At 44.5% G+C, this 20,182-nt stretch overlaps 2 protein-coding genes across 2 annotated transcripts in view; one reads left to right on the top strand and one right to left on the bottom strand.

Annotated features, from left to right (window-relative positions):
• The window catches only part of LOC139060773 (uncharacterized), a 467,390-nt gene that overhangs the window by 121,095 nt on the left and 326,113 nt on the right, over positions 1-20,182 (top strand). The gene's annotated exons all lie outside the window — the stretch shown is intronic.
• Positions 4,181-20,182, bottom strand: part of LOC139060770 (uncharacterized) — a 133,003-nt gene continuing 117,001 nt past the window's right edge. The window contains exons 2-5 of the mRNA XM_070539883.1: positions 11,567-11,813; positions 8,576-8,721; positions 6,263-6,398; positions 4,181-5,761 (exon numbers count right to left, since the gene is read on the bottom strand). Coding sequence (XP_070395984.1) covers positions 5,527-5,761; positions 6,263-6,398; positions 8,576-8,721; positions 11,567-11,813 — 764 coding nt within the window. The 3' untranslated portion in view covers positions 4,181-5,526. The remainder of the gene's footprint in view (positions 5,762-6,262; positions 6,399-8,575; positions 8,722-11,566; positions 11,814-20,182) is intronic.

Raw genomic sequence — 20,182 nt, forward strand, 5'->3', positions numbered from 1 at the left:
GCGTCAGACGTACCGTGCACTCTGCGAGTCGCTGATTGCAGTACTTTTATTGGAATGTGCACAGCACGTGTGACCACTAGGGGTCATTATACCACTGTCTTATTTATCATTCTTGAGCACTGTCCACCCGACCTCATTCTAGGCCTCGACTTCCTTTTGAAAACTCTGCCCAAATTGACCTCTCCGCAGCTGTTGTACAGTTGGACCTGCCGTTTCCTGCCGACGCCGCAACTTCGGCTTCTGCTTCTGTTTAGTTTGCAAGGTTGTATTCACAAACGGCTGAAAATGTGCGCCTGACGCTCTGCCCTCCCGTTCCTGATGGCGAGTGCGTCGTGTCGCCGCTTGCTGACATGGTTTTGTCACGCAATGCTGCCCTACCGAACTCTATAATCCACATACTCGAAAACAGCGCTCGCGTGCTCAGCCTCAATTTTGGATTTTTGACGCATGTCCTTCCACAAGGCATCGACATAGTGCTTTCACCCATTTATAAACATTTCAGAAATCTTCTTTGGCCTCTGAATCCTTCGTCAGCACCAACGGACCTTTGTCACTCTCGTTCTCGACGCCTACGGACGACACTTGTAAGGTGATTGCCTCTCATCTTCCTTCCAAGCAAACAACAGCAGGCCCTCAGCTGGGCTTTGGATGTCGCCGACAGCCAGGGCCTCACGACCATAACAGGTGGCACTAGAGGAACTGATCGTACGGCCACCTCACGCACCCTGGAAGCCCACTAAAGTCAACCAAATCATTTCTGTTGACGAAATAAAGTTGTTACTACCACCTGTCCTCTTATCGGGATATCTTTGATTTAGAAGACCATCCTCTTGGCCAGACATCTTTTGTCACGCCATTGACTTCTGTTCGGGCTATCGGCCGATTAGCGTCAGCAAGATGGACTGCGAGAAAACGGCTTTCATCTCACCGGACGGTCTGTACAATTCGAAGTCATGCCCTTTGGATTATGCAATGCGCCAGCCACACTCGAGCGCATTATGGACACTCCTGCGCGGCTTGGAGTTGTCAACATGCCTCCGTAACCTCGACGATGTGATTGCGTTTTCGCCAACCTTTGAGAGCCACCTCCCTCACCACCATCTTCTCCTTGTTTCGCAGTGCTGACCTACAGCTAAACTTTTCCAAGTGCCTTTCGGTCGCCGCGATATCACCATGCTCGGATATCTAGTAAACGCCGCATGAATCTAACCTGGTCCACAGAAAGTTCGCGCCGCGCGAAATTTTCCTGTACATTGTGCAGCATAAGATACCCGAAGTTTTATGGGCTTATGTTCTTATTTCCGATGGTATGTGAAAAAGTTTGCTGACATCGCTCGCCCTCTAACCGACCTGCTCAAGAAAAATTTATCTTTCTCTTGGGGACCACCGCAAGGGAAAGCCTTCTCCACCCTGATTGAGCGCCTTACAACTTCGCCGTTTTGTCACACTTTGAACCTGCTGCACGCACTGAAGTACGAGCTGACGCAGATGGTCATGGCATCGGCGATGTCCTCGCTCAGCGTCAGCAGGGCCAAAAAAGGTTCATCGCTTACGTCAGCAGCCTTCTTTTCCCGCCCAAGCGAAATTGCACCGTTACTGAGACGGAATGCCTCGCACTCGTATGAGCGGTCGCGAAATTTCGATCGTACATTTTTGGTCGAAGCTTCCGCGTCGTAACCCATTACGCCCTCTGCTTGCTTTCTTCTTTGAAGGATCTAATCAGAGGACTTGCGCGTTGGGTATTGCGTCTCGAGGCTCTATAAGCGAGGCTCTATAACCTGCACCGGGACGGAACTAACCCCACCGGGAGGTTGATGTTACGGTGAAGAGAACGCAGAAGGTGACACGATTTAGAGGAAGACAAAGACTCTGGCCGCTGCCTGAACGCCATATGCAGATAACGCTTGTATGTATACACTATTCTACACTCGTGGGCCTGCTTTCTTCCTGCAACAATTTAGTGTAGCGGAAGACGACGATGTTGTGCGTATCTCAAATAAGTTCAAGAGAGAATGGCCGTGACTGCTGTGAGAACCTGCTGCTGTCCCGGTAAACAATTAGGTTCACTGCCACAACAATCATTTAAGCCTGCGGAGATCTTTAAGTGCACACTTACTTTTCGGATGACGCCTCCCAAGGGTTGACTACAACAAGGCATTGAGACTTGCCTCGATTGCTTATAGCGACAGACCGAAACTGACCCTACAGTTTCTTCCTCTCATTACATTCTTCTTATGTGTCAGGTATAAAAGAATTTGCTCATAATGTAGTAACAGAAGTGAGACGGCAAAACAATCGCCCAACTTTATTTTACAAGCATGACCTTCATTATTGGAACTAAAAGTGGGTCTTAGCGTGAATAGCCCATATTTGTATATACATCACTTTTTAATGGCTTCTACTCAACACTGTTTTTCTACAAGTGTGCCTATAGATCAACACTTAGCAGCCACTGTTGTGCAAAATGGAAAATTCAAGTGAACGTGTTTAAAATCTGGGTACACAGCGTGGTTAGCACTGTTTCACGCAACGGCAACAAGAGAATGAACTATCCTTCTCATTATTCTGCACAAAATGGCTCTTGACGCCTCTATGGACTGTCATGAACGAGTGCTTCTAATAAATAAATATTGGAGATTTTTTTTTCTCATACTTCGCAGCAGCGCTGCACGTGGGATATTGTTCGAATTTCACCAATGTACGCTACGACTTACCAATTTACTATCCAGTTAGTAATATTATCGTGCACCCTGAAATCTCGGAGTTTAAACCAGTCAGTACTTAAGGCACGTCGACTTAGCAGAAATCGTAAGAATAGCCTCAGTTTCAACGTATCCGTTCCTAAGACTAGTGATGCTTTACGCAGAGTTGTCTCGCATTCAGGAGGGACGTCTTGAAACTGGTGCCGATTCTCGGAATCTTAGTAAGCCGACCTGCCTCGAGCGTTGACAGGCTTCATTTGGGCAGTTGCAACTTGTACGTCAATATAAACACACACAAAAAAATGCGACCATTTTCAAACATTTATCAGCGATTATTATAAAATTACCTCGGCAATTGCTATAAATTTTAACCAGCAAAATTATCATTTGGCCTCTAATAATCTGATTTTAATAACTGGAGGAAGGTGTCGCTCAATCAGCTGATATAAGTGGAGCTATAAGCTGAAGCAGAGAAACTTGTTTGCAAACACAACAAATGCTGACTCATACATCAGTTCAGCTACAGCAGTAGCACAAGTAGTTAAACAACAAACAACAGTAATGGAAAAAGGGATTACAGCCTTTCATCGGGAAACACTATAAAATGTGGTCGTCGAGTTCCTTCTCTGTTTCTTTTTCAGCACTTCACACAGGAGCGACGCAGCTACGTAACACTGTGCTTTTTGCGGAACGGACAGTCTCGCAAAAGTCTCCTGCCAAATGAGTCCTCATCTTTCACGTTGCGACTAGGGAGAGTGGGCCGCGCACCACAGGACATTCGGGGAGCGGACACACAAAATTCCGTAAGCAGGCTTCTCCAACAAATAAAGTGGCCCCAGTCAAGATGGCCGGCTTCACGCTCGCAGCACCGTTGAAGCGGAACGTCGTGCGCAAAGAATAGAGGAAATGCTTTGTGCCACAGATGGTTGCGCCAGGTTGTGCGCTCGTCTTGAGTGCTCTTCTATCAGTATACTAGCCATCCTGTGTTGTTTAAAGCGGACGAGCAGAAGAATGCGTAATTTCTCGCATCCCAACGCACGTCAACGCCTCCTTGTCTGGTCCACATCAAACACTAAAGACTTCCTCTGCTGGTTCGCCGGTCACACAAACGCACGTGGCAGCGCGCACACTGCGTCACCACTAATCTCTCTCACATCAGCAAACATGTTGAAACAAAGCGGAGAGTCCCCGGTAGTTGAAAAATGCGACTGGTGCACACTGGCTGGAAAGCCACAAGTATAGGCTTTCAGAGAGCGCGCTGAAGTGCTGGACGCAGTTACTGACGTCGCGAGAGAAGTGCTACGCTGTATACTTTCTTCGTACTCTTGGGACCGAAGGGCGAAATTCTATAAACTCTGCACAGTTACTGCCGGCCAATATATATATATATATATATATATATATATATATATATATATATATATATATATATATATATATATATATATATATATATATATATATATATATATATATATATATATATATATCGTGACCAGTATATATATCAACGATATTTATAGTTTCTCTCAGTGTCTGTATCGCTTCTAGTTGACCAATGAGTGGTCCCAGGCTGGAAATACGGGAGGAAACCGGCATGGGTATCATTTTAACACGCTGATGACTTGCGTCCTGTAGTCATAACAAGTCATCCGATGAGCAGAGAGAAACAGACTTGCCCAATATGGACGCTCAGTGCACTTTAAAAATCATATGTTCTCAACAATTTCACTTGGAGCATTGGCACGAAGAAACTGTAATGTTCCAAATATCTTCACTGCTTTCCCATTCGTAGTAACGGCTCAAGGCATCCTTCCCTCAGTCATCTTGCGCTGTACACTTGATCAGTACTTACAGCGTGGTCGCTCATTACCAGTTTGTGATGTTCTTGACTTTTTGAACTTTAAGGAAAGTGACGATACTGAAAGGATACTGTTAGTTTCCCCAGGGTCGGCACAATTGGAAACTTTGCACGCCATATTAGATTGTAGCGGTGTCGACACTTCTACGAGCTAACTAGTCACTGTATTCATGTACGCACACAGGCTTCCTGTAACGGGGATACCTTGATCAAGCTGAAGTTCCCCGGGCTCGTACCCTCGGCTCCACATTGACACCGCTCTATCAATGAGGTGGTCGTGTAACATAAGGTAACCCGGATGACAAATTGATCAAAGTGGAGCAGTTTTTAGGTTTCAAAACGTGTCTTTGACGCCCACATCAGTGTCCATAACGCACTGCGACAGATGACAATAGCCGTTTGTCCGTAAATTCAAGCTATCAGTAATTAGGATCTTATTATGATTTTGGCTTTTTTTCTTCTGTGTTACGTCACTGATTCCTCTTCGATGACTGATGGAGAACGGCATCAATGTGGTCGCCGAAAAAGCAGTACTATAAAGGCTTCCAGCGCCAGTGTCGACTCTCGTCAGCGATGAAGAACACGCTCGTTCCTGTTTTCCACGATGCACTCGTGGAAGGGTTTCACTGTTTCACTGCCCAGTCATGACAGCGACGTCTATGGCTATGTACGCTTCCGGACGGCGCAAGGATGAATGAAGCCGTGGTCAGCCATTGCTAAACCGCTTGTGCTTTGTTTCCGCTCCGCTTTCAGTTGGCAAGCATGAAAGGACAATCTTCGCAGGCTCGCGGCAACAAGGAGTCCTTAAGACAACAAGCGCTAGCGCTACTCAGCTTCACTACGCACACATTGGACTTACGTCACAGTTTGTAGTCATTCAGTGCGGATGTCCGCAAGTATCTGCAGTGCAGCAAGCGTGGTTTGTTCCTTGTGGCTGCGCAGCCTACCGACGGAGTACTGCGGCTAGGTTGAGAAGAGGTGCAGCCAGGCGGCTACTGCTAGAATCAGCGGCAGCGCGATGGCTACCCGTGTGGAACAGCCGCTGCAGCTGGGTTCGTCGATGCGGTATCCAGAGCAGTGCGTAGACACGAGGTAGCCGCCGGCCTTGACTATGATGTCTTCGGCCAGCTCAGCTGCTTCCACGTCGCAGCGCAGAAGTACAGCTGTCTTGGCGCACTGTTTGTAGCCGTCCATCTGGCTGCGAGAGAGATGTGGAAGCAATGAAAGGTTGTCAAGTCATCTTGCTAGAGCAACCAGTGGTCCCATATTTTGCTCCAATCCAAGAGAGATAAAGGTTAAATACGCTTACTCTATTTTCACCTCAAACTGGAATGAGCATACTCCAATGTGATAAATTCCCTAGCTTGCATACACGTAATTATATGGGTAACCCTATAAATGGAGTTGCCAGCGCACTGTATGTTTTGAACGAATAAATTACGGATTGTGGTGTTTAAGGAGATCAGTAAACATGGGGCGACTTTTGCTCCTTCCATTACTTAGGCGTGGGACCCAGCATGTGAACACCATGTGAGCTGTCCTATAAAGAATACTTATTTCGAACATTTTCATTTGAGCATGATGCGCATCGGCATCACTCATATTGCTGCAAGTACATGTTGCATACACATGGTTAATAGCTCTACATTACATGGCTAAGAAATAAGTAAGCATCCTATTTAAAGAAATCCTAACTTACCAACACGAATGCCGAATTTTGTCTTGGGCGCTAAGCGGCTGGCCTTGAAGTTCGGCGCGTTGAGCCATGTAGACTGAGGCGCATTGGTTGTAATCATCTTGCAGTTCTTTGTAGCACTTGGAGTGTTTCAGATAGGCTGCACACAAAGAAATGTAACTCCTATTACATCCACGGTCAGGATGAAATGAAAGAATTCCAATGGAAGTCACCGCGCATAAAATTCCTATTTGAGGGCACCATGCACCATGCGCAGCGTCTACTAGTGAAATTCCTAACCCAGAGGAAAGTTAAGGAAACATTTCAAACAAGTCATGGTCTGTGAAGAACACCATGAAAGCTCGATTCATCTCGGAAAGCACGGAATGTGCGCCGGGACTATTCTGCTAAAATAACGTTTGCCGCGAATGGAACGTGAAAAGCACATGGAGTTTTGAAGCAACGTAGGGCAACTAAGCGTTTCGAACGCTTTATTCGGTGCTCCTCTCCGCAGTTTCTAGCTGAAACAATCCTTCTAATCTTCTATCAAATGACACAGGCTATCTGGACGGTGCCATTGGTTCATCGATCGTTTCAGAGTTATTGAACACATATACACATATACACAGGTATTCAGAAAGGGAAAGCGAGGAGCAGGCTGGCAACTGCCACCGGAAGGGGCACAACGCCTGCCTACTCTTCTGAAGGGAGGTGACAGAAACACAGAAATAGAAGATAGGAAGGAGGGGAGGAAAAAGGAAAGAGGAAAGGAGAGCAACAGGACACTGCAACAGGACAAGACTCCAGGTAACAAGAAACGATGAATGGGACACTAAAAGACACCGATTAATTTAGAACGGTGCACTATGGCTTGAACTGCCTTCGGCATTAATATTTGAATGCCTGAAGGAGTACTTGAACGGTCTAGACGCATGATACGCAACACAAACACTACACATTGTAATTGAGCATGTGCACTGATAACGAATTCTTTTGTGCCTAACAACGGTTGCAATATATCTGTGACTACGCGGGTAATCAATATTTGTCGTTCACTGTCTCAGTTGGACGTGTTTCGTGACTGATTAATACGAGTAATTTGAGATGAGACCTTAGTGTGCTCGATCCCATATCACAGCAAGGTGGCGCTGACACTTTATTCAGCAATAAAATGGCGCGGTGTAGTGTGCTGGGCAGATTGTTAAAGGTGTCCGGAACATGGCCCCAGGCGTACTCTACAACAAACTAACAATTGAAATTTTAATTATTTGCGAACAAAGTTTGTCTCTATCAGAAATATAAAAGACATTTTTTATATAATACAATATAGTTATAGACATACTGTTGAAAAAAAAAATTTTGCTAGATATGAAGTAAGCATGTGGTGTGGATAGGAAGCATGTGGATAGGAAGATGTGGTGAACACATATAGGCATGGTTTCTTCGTGGAGTTACAGAAAACGACTTTACAGTTTCCCAATCGGAGAACAATATGACTTCTTCATACTCATAACATTCTTGATTATATGTTTTGTTCATCATCTCCTATAAACCTTGACATTCATAAGTACAATAGATTCTATCATATTTTGGAGCTTACAAAAAAAGAACGTTTTTTAACAGAGGCGTTAGGGCAGAGCTACGCAATTGAAGCAGCGCGCTGTGTCGAATTACGTAGTAATAGTAAGTGTTAATAAATTGCAAGCTGACTGGGGGAAAGTTTTAAAATATACATAGGGGCACGAGGACAAATATTAATATTTGTTCTCTGTGATAACCGCGATTCATCATACAGCGAAGGAAGAACTGACATACAGTGAAGTAGCGGATCTGCTGTGGCTGCCGTAGCGGGGATGAAAGAGTTCTCATTCACAAGGGATTCGCACGCTATATAAATAAATAAATAAATAAATAAAAACACCCGCCGTGGTGGCGTAATGATTTTGGTGTTGCGCTGCTAAGCGCGAGGTTGCGGGATCGAATCCAGGCGGCGGCGGCCGCATATCAGTGGGGGCGAAATGCAAGAACACCCATGTACCACGCATTGGGTGCACGTTAAAGCCCAACAGGTGGTCAAAATTAACCCGGAGTCCCCACTACGGCGTGCCTCATAATCATATCATGTTTTCTTCACGTAAAACCCCAACATTTAATTTAGTTTCGCTATTAGAACACATCGGCATAGGTGCCGGCCGATAATGATAGGGGAACTATTAGCGCAGGCAACCGACAAATGGCAATCGATTGTTGTGAACAACGAAGAACGTGTGTCTGTGCGAACAAAAGAATAACGTTCCAGTAAACCGGTTTTCGTAAAAAAAAAAGCGAGTTTCTCACTGAGCCTGAACCGGGAACCCTCCCGGCAGAAGTCCTCGATGAGCTGAGCCGCACCGCTGGTGAGCCGCTTGTAGATCTCTCGCTGCTTTTCGCTGAAGCAGCGGTGGGTAAATGCGTTCACGCAGTCCATGGCGCCAGTCAGGTGACTGCACGTGTGGAACACAATGAGAGCTCTGTAAATCAATTCCCCCGTTGTCATTGAACGTGTGCGCAAGTGAAGCCTGAAACAGGCGGGACATCGTCCTATGTTTTTTTTTTCCTTTTGACAGAGTTACGTGTACGGATAAACTCTAAACACCCTACCACTTTTCGAAGGCGACTGCTTCAGACCTCCTTACCTGCGACGAACACTTCGGCTTCTCCCTTCGTCCCTTCTCATATTTTTTTTTCTCATGCTTTCATTTTTGTCACGCTCTTCTTTCCGTCTTTATTTCCCCTTTCCCTTCCCCTAGTGCAGGGTAGCAAACCGGACGTTTTAAGTCTGGTTAACCTCCCTGCCTTCCTTTCATTTGCATCTCTCTCTCTTCGGCTGATATAGCAAAACTGTCGCTGTATTATAGTCTTACAATGACGATGGACATATTAAACATCACGCAATATGCTGTCCTGCAGTGAGCATGCTCTCCTCTCATTTGATATGCAACCTATGCATGCGAAGTGAAGTATTCCACTTTGCTCATAGACAGCGCAAATACGGCGCAGCAAGCAACGGTGTCCAAAGAACGCGGAACGACGCGACAAAGTCGCGGTAATCCCGTTCAAACACCGAAGTGCTTCCTATAGACTTACAAATATCGGACAGCATGCAGGTGTTCGTGTGGTGTTTTCCGCTCCGCAAAAGTTGTCTGTACTAGCGAAAAGGAGCGCTCCCGTCAAAAAAGAGAAGTATGGGTGCAGGATCAACTAACAAAACTGTGACAACCATTCCACTCTGCGAAGATGGAATGGCAGCGAAAGCTGACGACAGTCAAAGCTCTCAAACCAGAAGCAAAGTGCCTTTCGCTGCCATTCCGTCTTCACCGAGTGGATTGGTTATCATTTGTTCGTTCAGCACCACGGGAACATTCTTCGTCGGTAGTCGTCTCGCGCCGGCGCCGTTGACATTCTCGTTGTTGTTCCCTCTGGCGCTCCTTGTACGCATGTTGTTCTTTGAATAGCACGAACTATACGTGTCCGCCCCATCGATAACATAGCTGTTTTTAGCGTCGATACATCTCCTGCCTATATACTGCGATAACCTTGACGTCATGCTATTTTTCACGGCGAACGTTCAAATCTGCTCCGCATATTGACATCTGCGCCACCGCACAGCACCCGTGCATGATCACGAACAAAGCAAACAATGAAACCCATTGTGTATGAGTTTGTTAGAAAGTGCTAAGTCTGTTTCTGTGGCCGGACACTGAAAAACTACTGAAGATTAGTCATATACAGCCTTGTGATTGTGAGGGCGAGGTGGTCCTTTTGCCTTGCGGTGCCTCATACATCAGACAAACGGGCAGGTACCTGAACGACGGCCCCTTAGAGCACCTGCCAACAACGTACGGAACATAAAAGGCGGTTTTATGGCCTTACATTGTAATAGCTACGGCTCCACCCGAGTGTTTGAAGATACCACGGTAACTTACAAGCACAAGGATGTTCGCACTCGGGTTATATTAGAAGTGGTACAAATGAAACGGGAGGAGTGTGCATGGGCCAGTAAGCCTTGTATGTCAATAGCAGAAAAGGAACTGAATTTATTGGAATACGATGGCTGGTGCGGTAGGCGTTCGCGGTGTTTCAATTAGTTCGTTAACTTGCAAACGCCACACTTTGGGTGGAATGTCTTTTTTTTTCCCACGTGGTGGGTTTCTCCCTAATATTGTAATACTGCTTTCTAGCAGCGTGTATAAAATCTTGTGTTTTCGTTATTAAGCTGAGTTGGAAGAAAGAACTTGTCTGTGTTTCCTGTCGTCCCGTCTTCTTTCGCACTTTAAACTTATTAGTCGAAAATACACGTGCCTAAAATACCACGGTTTTTGAAATGTCGAAGTGGTTAAACTTGCGACTTAGTGCCTCGGCAACCAAAAAATGTAAACATAGAGGGTCATCACTTTTTAAGTTTTAGTAAATTTTGATAAGTCAGCTGTTGCAAATAACATACTCGTAGTCCTTGAGCTGAGTTATTTAGAGAGGGAGAGATTACTTGCTCGAGAAATCAAAACTGCATGCTATTCAACTAATTAACAAACATCCGCTAATTGTCTGACTGCTGTACGGCAAACATTGCAATTTACGTATTGTGGGCGGTGAGGTTGCAAGGTGTATCAAATTAGAACCAATTTCCAGAATGACACGAGTCTGGAGACATGCGCTTCCAAACTTGCCATAAGAATACAGTGTTGTTTCACTTTCTTTTCTAGCAAATCGTTCTTTTATGTAATGAATTCTGAAAGTAACTGGAACCCCCATTTATTTCATCCCACACTTTGGGAAATAATATATCGAAACTGGTGCCATCCTGCAAATTTATTTCAAGTGAATACGTCTTGCAAACTCACCGGCTACAATTGGTAAATTGCAATACGTGCCGTAAGGTAATTAATCAAGAAAGTATTTGTCAATTTTCATTAATTAGTTGATTATGTGTTTCGAATGCTCGTGTTAATAATGTCTGCCTCTTCAAATAATGTAACTCAAGGACAAGAATTGCGCAATCTGCCACAGGTTAATTTGAAAAATTCCGCCAAAACTTTAAAATGATCACCCTGTGTATCACTTCTGTTAACTGCACCCGGTAAGAGCCTTTGAAGAGAGCAATATCATTTTTCTGAGAACGGTTTAAGAACACCGCCACTGTTTTCCAAATATCTCTTTTGCACGTGCAATTCCACCGGGATATGTCGTTTTCTTTCATTCCGCGTAATCGAGGAAACACTTTGAGCCAAGCGTTGCCTGGGAGTACGAGTGCTAGGAACCTATAGAGAGATGCTCAATAATAGTACTGACGCGCAGATCCGCTTCAGCTCAGCCTCGGTTGTGGCGAAGGCGAGGCTCTTGTTCTGCGAGAGCAGGTCCAGCTTGCTCACGCACTCCGACACCTCGTCGTTCTGGCACGAGGCGCTGCCGCTGGTTCTGCTGACGTCACCGACCCCGGAACCGCCGCTGTTGGCCCGGCTCGTGCGCAACGTGATCAATGTGGAAGCGGCCCAGCAGCCGCCGCCGTCCCATCGGCAGCAGCAGCAGCACAGCAGGGCTAAAGTGAGGAGAGAGAAAAAAAAAAAAAACAGTTGCGCGTTTGATGTCGTTTGGCCATTGGTTGCCGGGGGACGGCAGTGAAAGGTTGAACAGCTTCACGTGGTTTTAATCGTTTTATATACTAGGCCCGCAGTAAAATGCACAAACATCAACGTCTTGAGTTAGGCTTTTTGGCTGTTCAAGTTGTTCATCGCATGCAGGGGAACGGCATAGGGAACACCATGATGACAGAGCGAGGCATGACAAAGATGCACACAGCGCTGCCATTTCTACGAGTGTTTATTTCGCCGGTAGACAAGATTTTATGTAAACAACCACAACAATAACAAAAAAGAAAAGATAGGCAATGGACAATAGCGATATGATCTTGGGAATCGTATTCTATGCCTGCTTTTTCTTGAATTGTGGAGATGATCCGTACAAAAATCATGTCTACCGGAAAAATGAACGTAGTGACAAAAAGATGGTTATGAGATTATTACCGACAGTACAAAATTATACCTTACTAGCACTGATGAGGAAATAGCCGTCACCACAAGGTACTCGTTCCCATTAAGGAACGAAGAGGTAGGATACCGAGGGGCCAGGTTTTTATTACGCAAATCACAAGAAGCCAACTAACAGACACCAAGGGCAGCACAGGGGAAATTGTACTTACTAGATGAATTTAAAAAATAAGCGATAAATTAATGGAAATGAAAGTGGATGAAAACACAACTGGCCGCAGGTGGCATACGGCCCTACGCCTTAGCATTACGCGTGCAGTGTTCTTACTAATTCAGCTACCGCGGCGCCTGTTTTCTCATCGACTTTGAGGGGTATTTATGTTTTACTACTATATAGAACTAACCCAGGGAGTGTTAGCCAGTGCCACCACTCACCACTCATTAACGAACGACATAAGGCAAACAGAGCCTCATATAATCACAATTTATACGTGTTCCTTTGGTAACGCGTTCACTTCCGCTTACTCGCCCTCATTTGATCTGCAGTGATGGAGGAACGGTTGTTAACGGTGTCAGAGGCAGCGATGCGGATTTACTTGGCGAGACACGCACAGTGAAGATGCTCACACGGGTCTCATTCTTGATTATCGAACTTTGCGACCTGCTTGCACCCACATTAGAATGCTCCACATGCAGCCAGGTAATTCCGGATGCTTTCCCTGCTGCTGTACTGAAATGACGAGCCAATCATAAGAAGTCCTTATTGATTCCGTAGAAATCGTCCGGAAAACGTAATATACGTATGCACGTGGTTTCGGGTGGACTTTATGCATGCAGAAATGTTTGTGGGCGAACTTGCCCATACAAATTTCAACAAATCATTTAGTTAGATCGGACGAAATTCTTTGCCAAAAAAATTGATACAGTCCAGTTTATATCGAGCATAGGGTCATTTATTCTTTCTAGCCAAAAGTGTTCGCACGCTGTGCCCCCTTGGTTCGGAAAAAAAACGAGCTCCGCTGGATTTAAATATGGCGCGGTGCAAAACTGTCATGTTGAAGAAAAGATCAATTTGTTTCAACAATTCCCTAAAACGAGAAGACATGCGGCCAGAAATGCTGGAACCCTTTTGAATATTCTCGAAATACTGCATTTCTTTGTAACGACTCTTCTTTGTGCTTATTTTTGACTTATTTTAATGCGAGCTCTCACGCGTACCGGAGTACATTTATTTATGTTGTAATTAGTTGTATTCCTTCGTTCGATTTTAGTATTTCAACTTGACTTTTCAGTTGTACATTGTACTGACCTGATCATGTACATTCTGTAAGCTGCAAAGTGTTGTTCGTCAATATGTTGCCGATTGTTTTACTGTGGCTGCAAGAGTGCTTGCAGCATTGCCAAGCTGTTCTGACAGCCTTGTCTTCTGGCACCCTGCATCGTGTGCGACTCGGCAAGATGCAATTATTATTATTATTATTATTATTATTATTATTATTATTATTATTATTATTATTATTATTATTATTATTATTATTATTATTATTATTATTTAATAATAATAACGATTTTTTCATTCTTTCTAGCTGCCCATGACATCAATATTTTTAAAGAGATTCTTACTTGATGACAGCCGCATCCTGCAGTCTGACCTGTTTTCTTTTTCTAAACGGTGCAAAAATAATATCCACACCTGGAATGCTGCTAAGAATAAAGTGATGCCTTTCACACGTAAAACAGCAAGCATGTCTTCTTTTGTACATTCCGTACCATTATGAAAGGTCTGTGAGATCTATGATCTCGGTGTACTATTTGATAGAACCTTAACCTTTTCAGTCCACACTAAACGCGTCGCAATGTGGGGTTTGCGCTCTCTTGGCTCTGTTTACATACCATCAAGAGAATTCAATTCTCCTACACCGTTCCACAAGTTGTACCCAACAATCTCTCTTCCTCAACTCGAATAGGCGTCGCTGACATTATAGTGCACGTCCAGAAAACGTTTTAAGTATATATCATCACTGCTTTTCTAACACTGACACTGGACGTTGTTCTTGCGGTAAAGGATTGTTAACATTGCCTTTACTTCGCTGCCGACGTAATCGCGCTCACCTGCTGTTTCTATTCAAACTGCTTCACGGTATCTTCACCTGCCCCGAACTCCTTCTTCATTTGTGTTATGTTTCGTATTCCGCGCAAGATCATTGCAGAACAGAGGCCTTACCATGTTCCTGCCTGTTATCACCAACGCTCAACCGTCCGCAAAACACACTCTTTATAACGCTTATTTGTATGATCGTGATGTTTTTCATAATTCGCTATCATTGTTGTTTTTCGAGCTCTGCATTGTTTTGTCATAGTTTAGCATGTTCAGCTGCCCTTCTCCTGCTTTTTCTTTTGTATTCACATTGCGCCCTGTTGTATGTGCACTCATCTTTTCAAGATTGTTCTTTTTATTCGTTGCTTTCTGTTAAATTCCCCACCCAACTTATTTCTAATGTATACGTACGCCCGCACATAGACCTCACAATTGTTAATGTGCACGGTAATTGATTGATTGGTTTCGCTGATCTTGCTGTCTTTAATCAGTCGCTTTCGCCGTTCTCTTCCCAGCTTCGTATCATAGTGCTAAATTTTCTGAGTATACGTACGTGCTCTCTTTCGCCGTGTGAATACTATTAGTACACTGCCAGCTTGCCTAACGATATGTGTAATGTACCAGAGGCCTTTTCTTTTTCTTGTACATTTATTCTTCTTGGTGCATATAATTTACATGTACCTTACTTGAATCGTTCCCACTTTCATTATTCACTTTCCCTTACGTTTTTACTTTTAGCTGCACACTTTTTTTTTTTCATTGTACTTGCTCACTAATCTTCTGTTCATTTTCGGTTAACATTACCTTTGCCGATAGATACGAGCCTATTCTAGCAACTTTCCATGTTGTTGTGTGCCAATATTATAACCGATTGGCTTTTCTGTACATAGATCGCCTTCTTTTGCATTTGTATTTTTTTAAAGCTGTTCATTATTTTATCGTTAGATTACGTTTGTACCAGTACTAGAACCGCATGATTTTTTTTCTGGGCACATAATCTAAAGGCTGGATAAATTAATTTACTTTTATTGACTCACGCATCGTTCGTGTTTACCTTCATGTTCGCTCTTTTTGACTGTAGACTGTTCCTTTTCATTCTTGTTTCCTATTTCATTTTTTTCCTGTAATCGTAGTTCTATGTGTAATTATTTTTTCAATGCGCCAGCACTCAGACCTTAGGGTTGTTCCTCGGCACGTTAAGTAAACATGATTGTTTGATTGATTGCTTGATTAATTGATTGATTGATCACTAAGGTAGCAGCATAAAGCAAGCAGATAACGTTTATTACGAAATCTTGATGATCATACTTGGCAAGTCGTTGAACGTGGGACAAAAAAAAATCATGTCAGACGGTGCACTTTCTACGTCGCACTTCTTGATCTGGGAGCAACGCTGAGCAGCTGTGGACTAAATAAAAAAAGGAGTACCGAGCAGGATTTTCAGGGTCCGGTGTGTAAATGTCCATCAAGGCTGGAAGCTTGGATGCCTACATCCACAAACCGTCTGTCGCCCTGCTTCACAGAAAACTTGAGCACCTGTCCTCCGGCAAATTTGGGGGAAGTCACAAATGATGCACTCTAGACGGCGTCGGACGGTCTCGGTTATAGCTATGCGCCAAACGTCCGCCTCAGAAACGCAGCGGCAGCCATGTTTCTCACATCAGCGGCGACTGCGAAAGGCTCTTAGTGTACCACTAGTTTCCTCACACCCCTGGCGTGTCCGCTCAAGTCTGGTCGCGACATGTCCCGAAAGACAGCCACGCCACATTGAAAGCCACAAAGAGAAGTGAAACACTACGCCGAGGAGCGAATCTCGTCGAAGGTGAAAAGCGAAGCAAAAAAGTAATGTCGGTAGACGAAAAAAATTTACAGAAAAAAGATTGAAATAGCAAACACTCCCTGTTGCAGGGCTATTAGCTTCAGGCTCATGCGACATGACAGCGTCGGCGACAGTTCTGGTTTCTTTACCCGGGGAACGCGACTCGCTGGTCGTAAAGACTGGTCGAGCACTAACCTGTCGGTACAGAGTTAGGCGGCCATGTTCTCAGGCTCTGACGAGCACTTCTTTGGAAGGAAGTAAAAGAGCTGACGCCCCTAAGTTGTGTCCTGCAAACGTGTGCGGCATTGTAGAAGCTACAAGAAAACGGGATTGAAGCCCCGCTGTGCGCGTGTACATTTATACATGGATTACTGGAAACAATCGTGATAACCTCCATGAAAGTGTTCAAAATATTTCAGCCGGAAATGGAATGATTGTATTTGCGCACGGGAATTTTAATAGCTACAGATTTAAATGTTGTCGTTGATATGGTAATTGCAATGTACATTGGTTATTACACGTTCGATATGCGATAGTGAGTTATTTGTCTTAATTTATACAGCTTTCCTTTATTTATTTTCATGGTTGAAATGGCTGAGTCGTTTTTTTAGTATAAAATTAGATATTGTAATTAGCGCATGTAAATGTTGCTGGAATAAATATGATCAACATAAAATGACAGATATTTATGAACGCTGGTTTACAAAACCAGTGACTAATCGCTGCACCAAATGAAAACTTGCAGTCCCGTACTACACAGCAGGAAATTTCCGTGCGAAAATCTCTTGTAACTGGTACTAGTGCTTAGAGTCGTGGGAGGGCCGTGATTTGGCGGGGGCGGCCCTCCTCATCAGGTAAACTGTAGCACTGCGGCACATATATATGCATGTACCGGCAACATTGATTGAATGAATCCCGCAACATTGGTACCTTCAGGTATCACGTGTGGGCTTATTGACCATTTGCCTTCACCCAAAAAGACCCCGTACTCATGACGCCTGCGGCAGAAAGGATGTTCCACATCCGCCGCCAAGGTTTGGGAGTGGCGCTGGTTCACACTCTCAGGTTTCTAGTAGGAAACATAAATACCCCTGAAAGTGGATGTGAAAACGGCGCCGCAGTAGCACAATTGGTAGAGTGTCGCGCGCGGAATGCGAAGAACGTAGAATCGTTCCCCACCTGCGGCAAGTTCTTTTTTCCTTCACCTTCATTTCCATTAATTTCTCATTTCTTTACTTCAATAATGAAGTATAAGTAATTTCCCCCAGTGTTGTCCGTGGCGTCTTTGTTTGTTGGCTTCCTAATACATATATATATATATATATATATATACACCGTCGGTATCCGTCGGTGCGTGTGTGTGTGTGTGTGTGTGTGTGTGTGTGTGTGTGTGTGTGAAAGAGAGAGAGAGAGAGAGCACGAAACGACTGCATGTTATATGCAACAGTCGCACCGAAAAATGTTCGGATGGGGAATTTAGGCGAGTCCTCACCCGCTTAAATTTTCAGATGTAAGCTTCTTATAGCAACATGCGCGCTACCGTGATATTTCCTGCTGTTCGCTCAATTTTTCTTTCTTTTGCTATATTTCGAGGGCCGTTCTTTATGCATGATGTACGACCACTTGTTTGCAAAACCCGTGTCAATAGGAAGCAGGGCCCTGGAAATCTTCGATATAGAGAGCACTTTCCCGTCATTCCCTTTCTCATGTGGAGATGAAAAATAAACCTTTTACTTGATTGGAACCGCCAGGCCAATAGTGGCCCGTGGTCCAAGCGCACACTTCGCAGTGCTGCCCGTATTTGCGGATAGAATATTTTAACACACGCAAAACAAGGGAGCGCACGCGACTATTTGCGGAGCAGTCGGTGCAGTGACGGGCGCTTTTTATCTTTTTTCCGCCGTAGCGTCAACTATTTGTAGCTGATGATAGGGAGAGTAATAGAAATAGGTTGTGACTGAGAGCGAGAACGTGCAAGTCACCCTCCTCGCCACTGGTCTTTCACAGAGAGGAATGCAGAGAGTCTCGCTGAAGGATGGAAGGGGCACCGGGAGGCAGTCACGTTGACATAGAAGGGTGCTCTGGCGGCGCCCTGACAAGACGCGACAGAGACGCAGTGGCGACTGTATGGCTAGCCGGTACATTACTAAGCACTCGACGCCGGAGCTTGGCGGTCTATTATGTTCTTTTGCATTGATTTTGTCGATGGGGCTTATGAATCGTTTATGTTTGACCTTTTTCGTCGGTATCCGTATCAAATTTTAAATTATCGGGTTTCACGTGCCAAAACCACTTTCTGATTATGAAGCACGCCGTAGTGGAGGACTCCGGAAATTTTGACCACCTGGGGTTCTTTAACGTGCACCTAAATCTAAGTACACGGGCGTTTTTGCATTTCGCCCCCATCGAAATGCGGCCGCCGTGGCCGGGATTCGATCCCGCGAGCTCGTGCTCCGCCGCCCAACACCATAGCCGGTGAGGAACCACGGCGGGTGGTATCTGTATCAAGGCGCATATTATGTATCGGTTCGCATAAGAGGTAGAGAAAGTGAGATACATAAGAAAGGAGAAAGGCAGGGTTATTTGCCGGAGCACAAAATGTGGTTTCCTACCCTTCATTAGAGATGGGAGAAGGAGAGGTAGAAAAAAAAAGAATAATATCATGGACATAAGAATATTCACCGCTTGTGAACAATTTAAATTTGCGCCTACGCTTGTGCTATAGAAGCAGTCGTGCGAGACTCAGTATAGTGTTTTTAATTATTTTGTTGTCTGTCTGTTATTTGTTTTCGTTTGTTTGTTTGTTTGTTTGTTTGTTTGTTTGTTTGTTTGTTTGTTTGTTTGTTTGTTTGTTTGTTTGTTTGTTTGTTTGTTTGTTTGTTTGTTTGTTTGTTTGTTTGTTTGTTTGTTTGCAATTTAGGGTCGCCTTAGCTTGTGATGGGCATGCTATCTACAAATATTAGCCAACCATGACAAGACTTTAAGGAAAAGGCGGGAAAGAGATCAGCAACCGCTGGACTGGAACACTAGTCCTGCAGACATCGTTTTTCATTGTACCAACGCGCAAGAGCGCCATCACCTCTCTGTTTGTTAACGCCATCGTCATGTACACTCTTTGTAGAAACCTCAACTTGAGTTCTCATAAATAAACAAAGCATCAGCTAATACATCTTCCCGTCGCGCAACCTGTGTAGTAATCAACCTGGTGTCATTACACTGCGTTCGTATAAGGGTTGCGCGCTGCACAATAGACGCTTTGCGAGGCCGCTATTCTGAATAATGTTCAGACGCAAAATGAAACCAAGAAAAAGAAATACGAAGCAAGGCGAATCTCGAGTTACGCAAGCTGTCGCTGTCTTCGCACCTTCTTTTCTTGTCGCAGCAAATTTCTCTCGTTTGTAACGCCGCTCAGAGCACTCTTGACAGCGCTGATCTCGTTTTAGTAAAGTGCAGTCAGGCTGCAGAGAAGGCTGTTGAACAAGAAAGGTTTGACGTCCACAGTTAGGCGAGCGACAGCTACAGTCAGTTTCCATGGACTTGATGGTTTGCTGATAAGTGACAAAAATCGGCATTAGAAACATTAAAAAAAAAAGACACGCACAACGCGGAATAAATTGGTGTTGTCACTTGACAACACCACTTCTTTAACACCGGTTAGTCAATATTTCGTTTGTTCATTTTTCTCTATATATATCTTTCGCCCTCTTTCTAACATGAATTTGCGTTTCGACCAGACGGAATGTGCCCCAACTATTGATATCTGGGAAGAACCTGTCCCCTGTGCTGACTTAGCGTGCTCGAAAGGGAAGGAAGGAGCAAGTAAGTGAGCTTGAGTTATTCAGAGCAGTCCAGTTTCGAAGCTCTCGCTACATTTTCCGTGCGAGCTTACCAGCCAGCTGAAGGTTTCACGAGGTTAAATGAAACACTTTCTTCCAGCTGAAAATAGCCAAGAAACAAATGTGAGCTCTACGAAAACTAACTTCTCCGGAAACACTAAGGCCTTC

Source organism: Dermacentor albipictus, chromosome 6, assembly GCF_038994185.2.
Source record: "Dermacentor albipictus isolate Rhodes 1998 colony chromosome 6, USDA_Dalb.pri_finalv2, whole genome shotgun sequence".
Lineage (NCBI taxonomy): Eukaryota > Metazoa > Arthropoda > Arachnida > Ixodida > Ixodidae > Dermacentor > Dermacentor albipictus.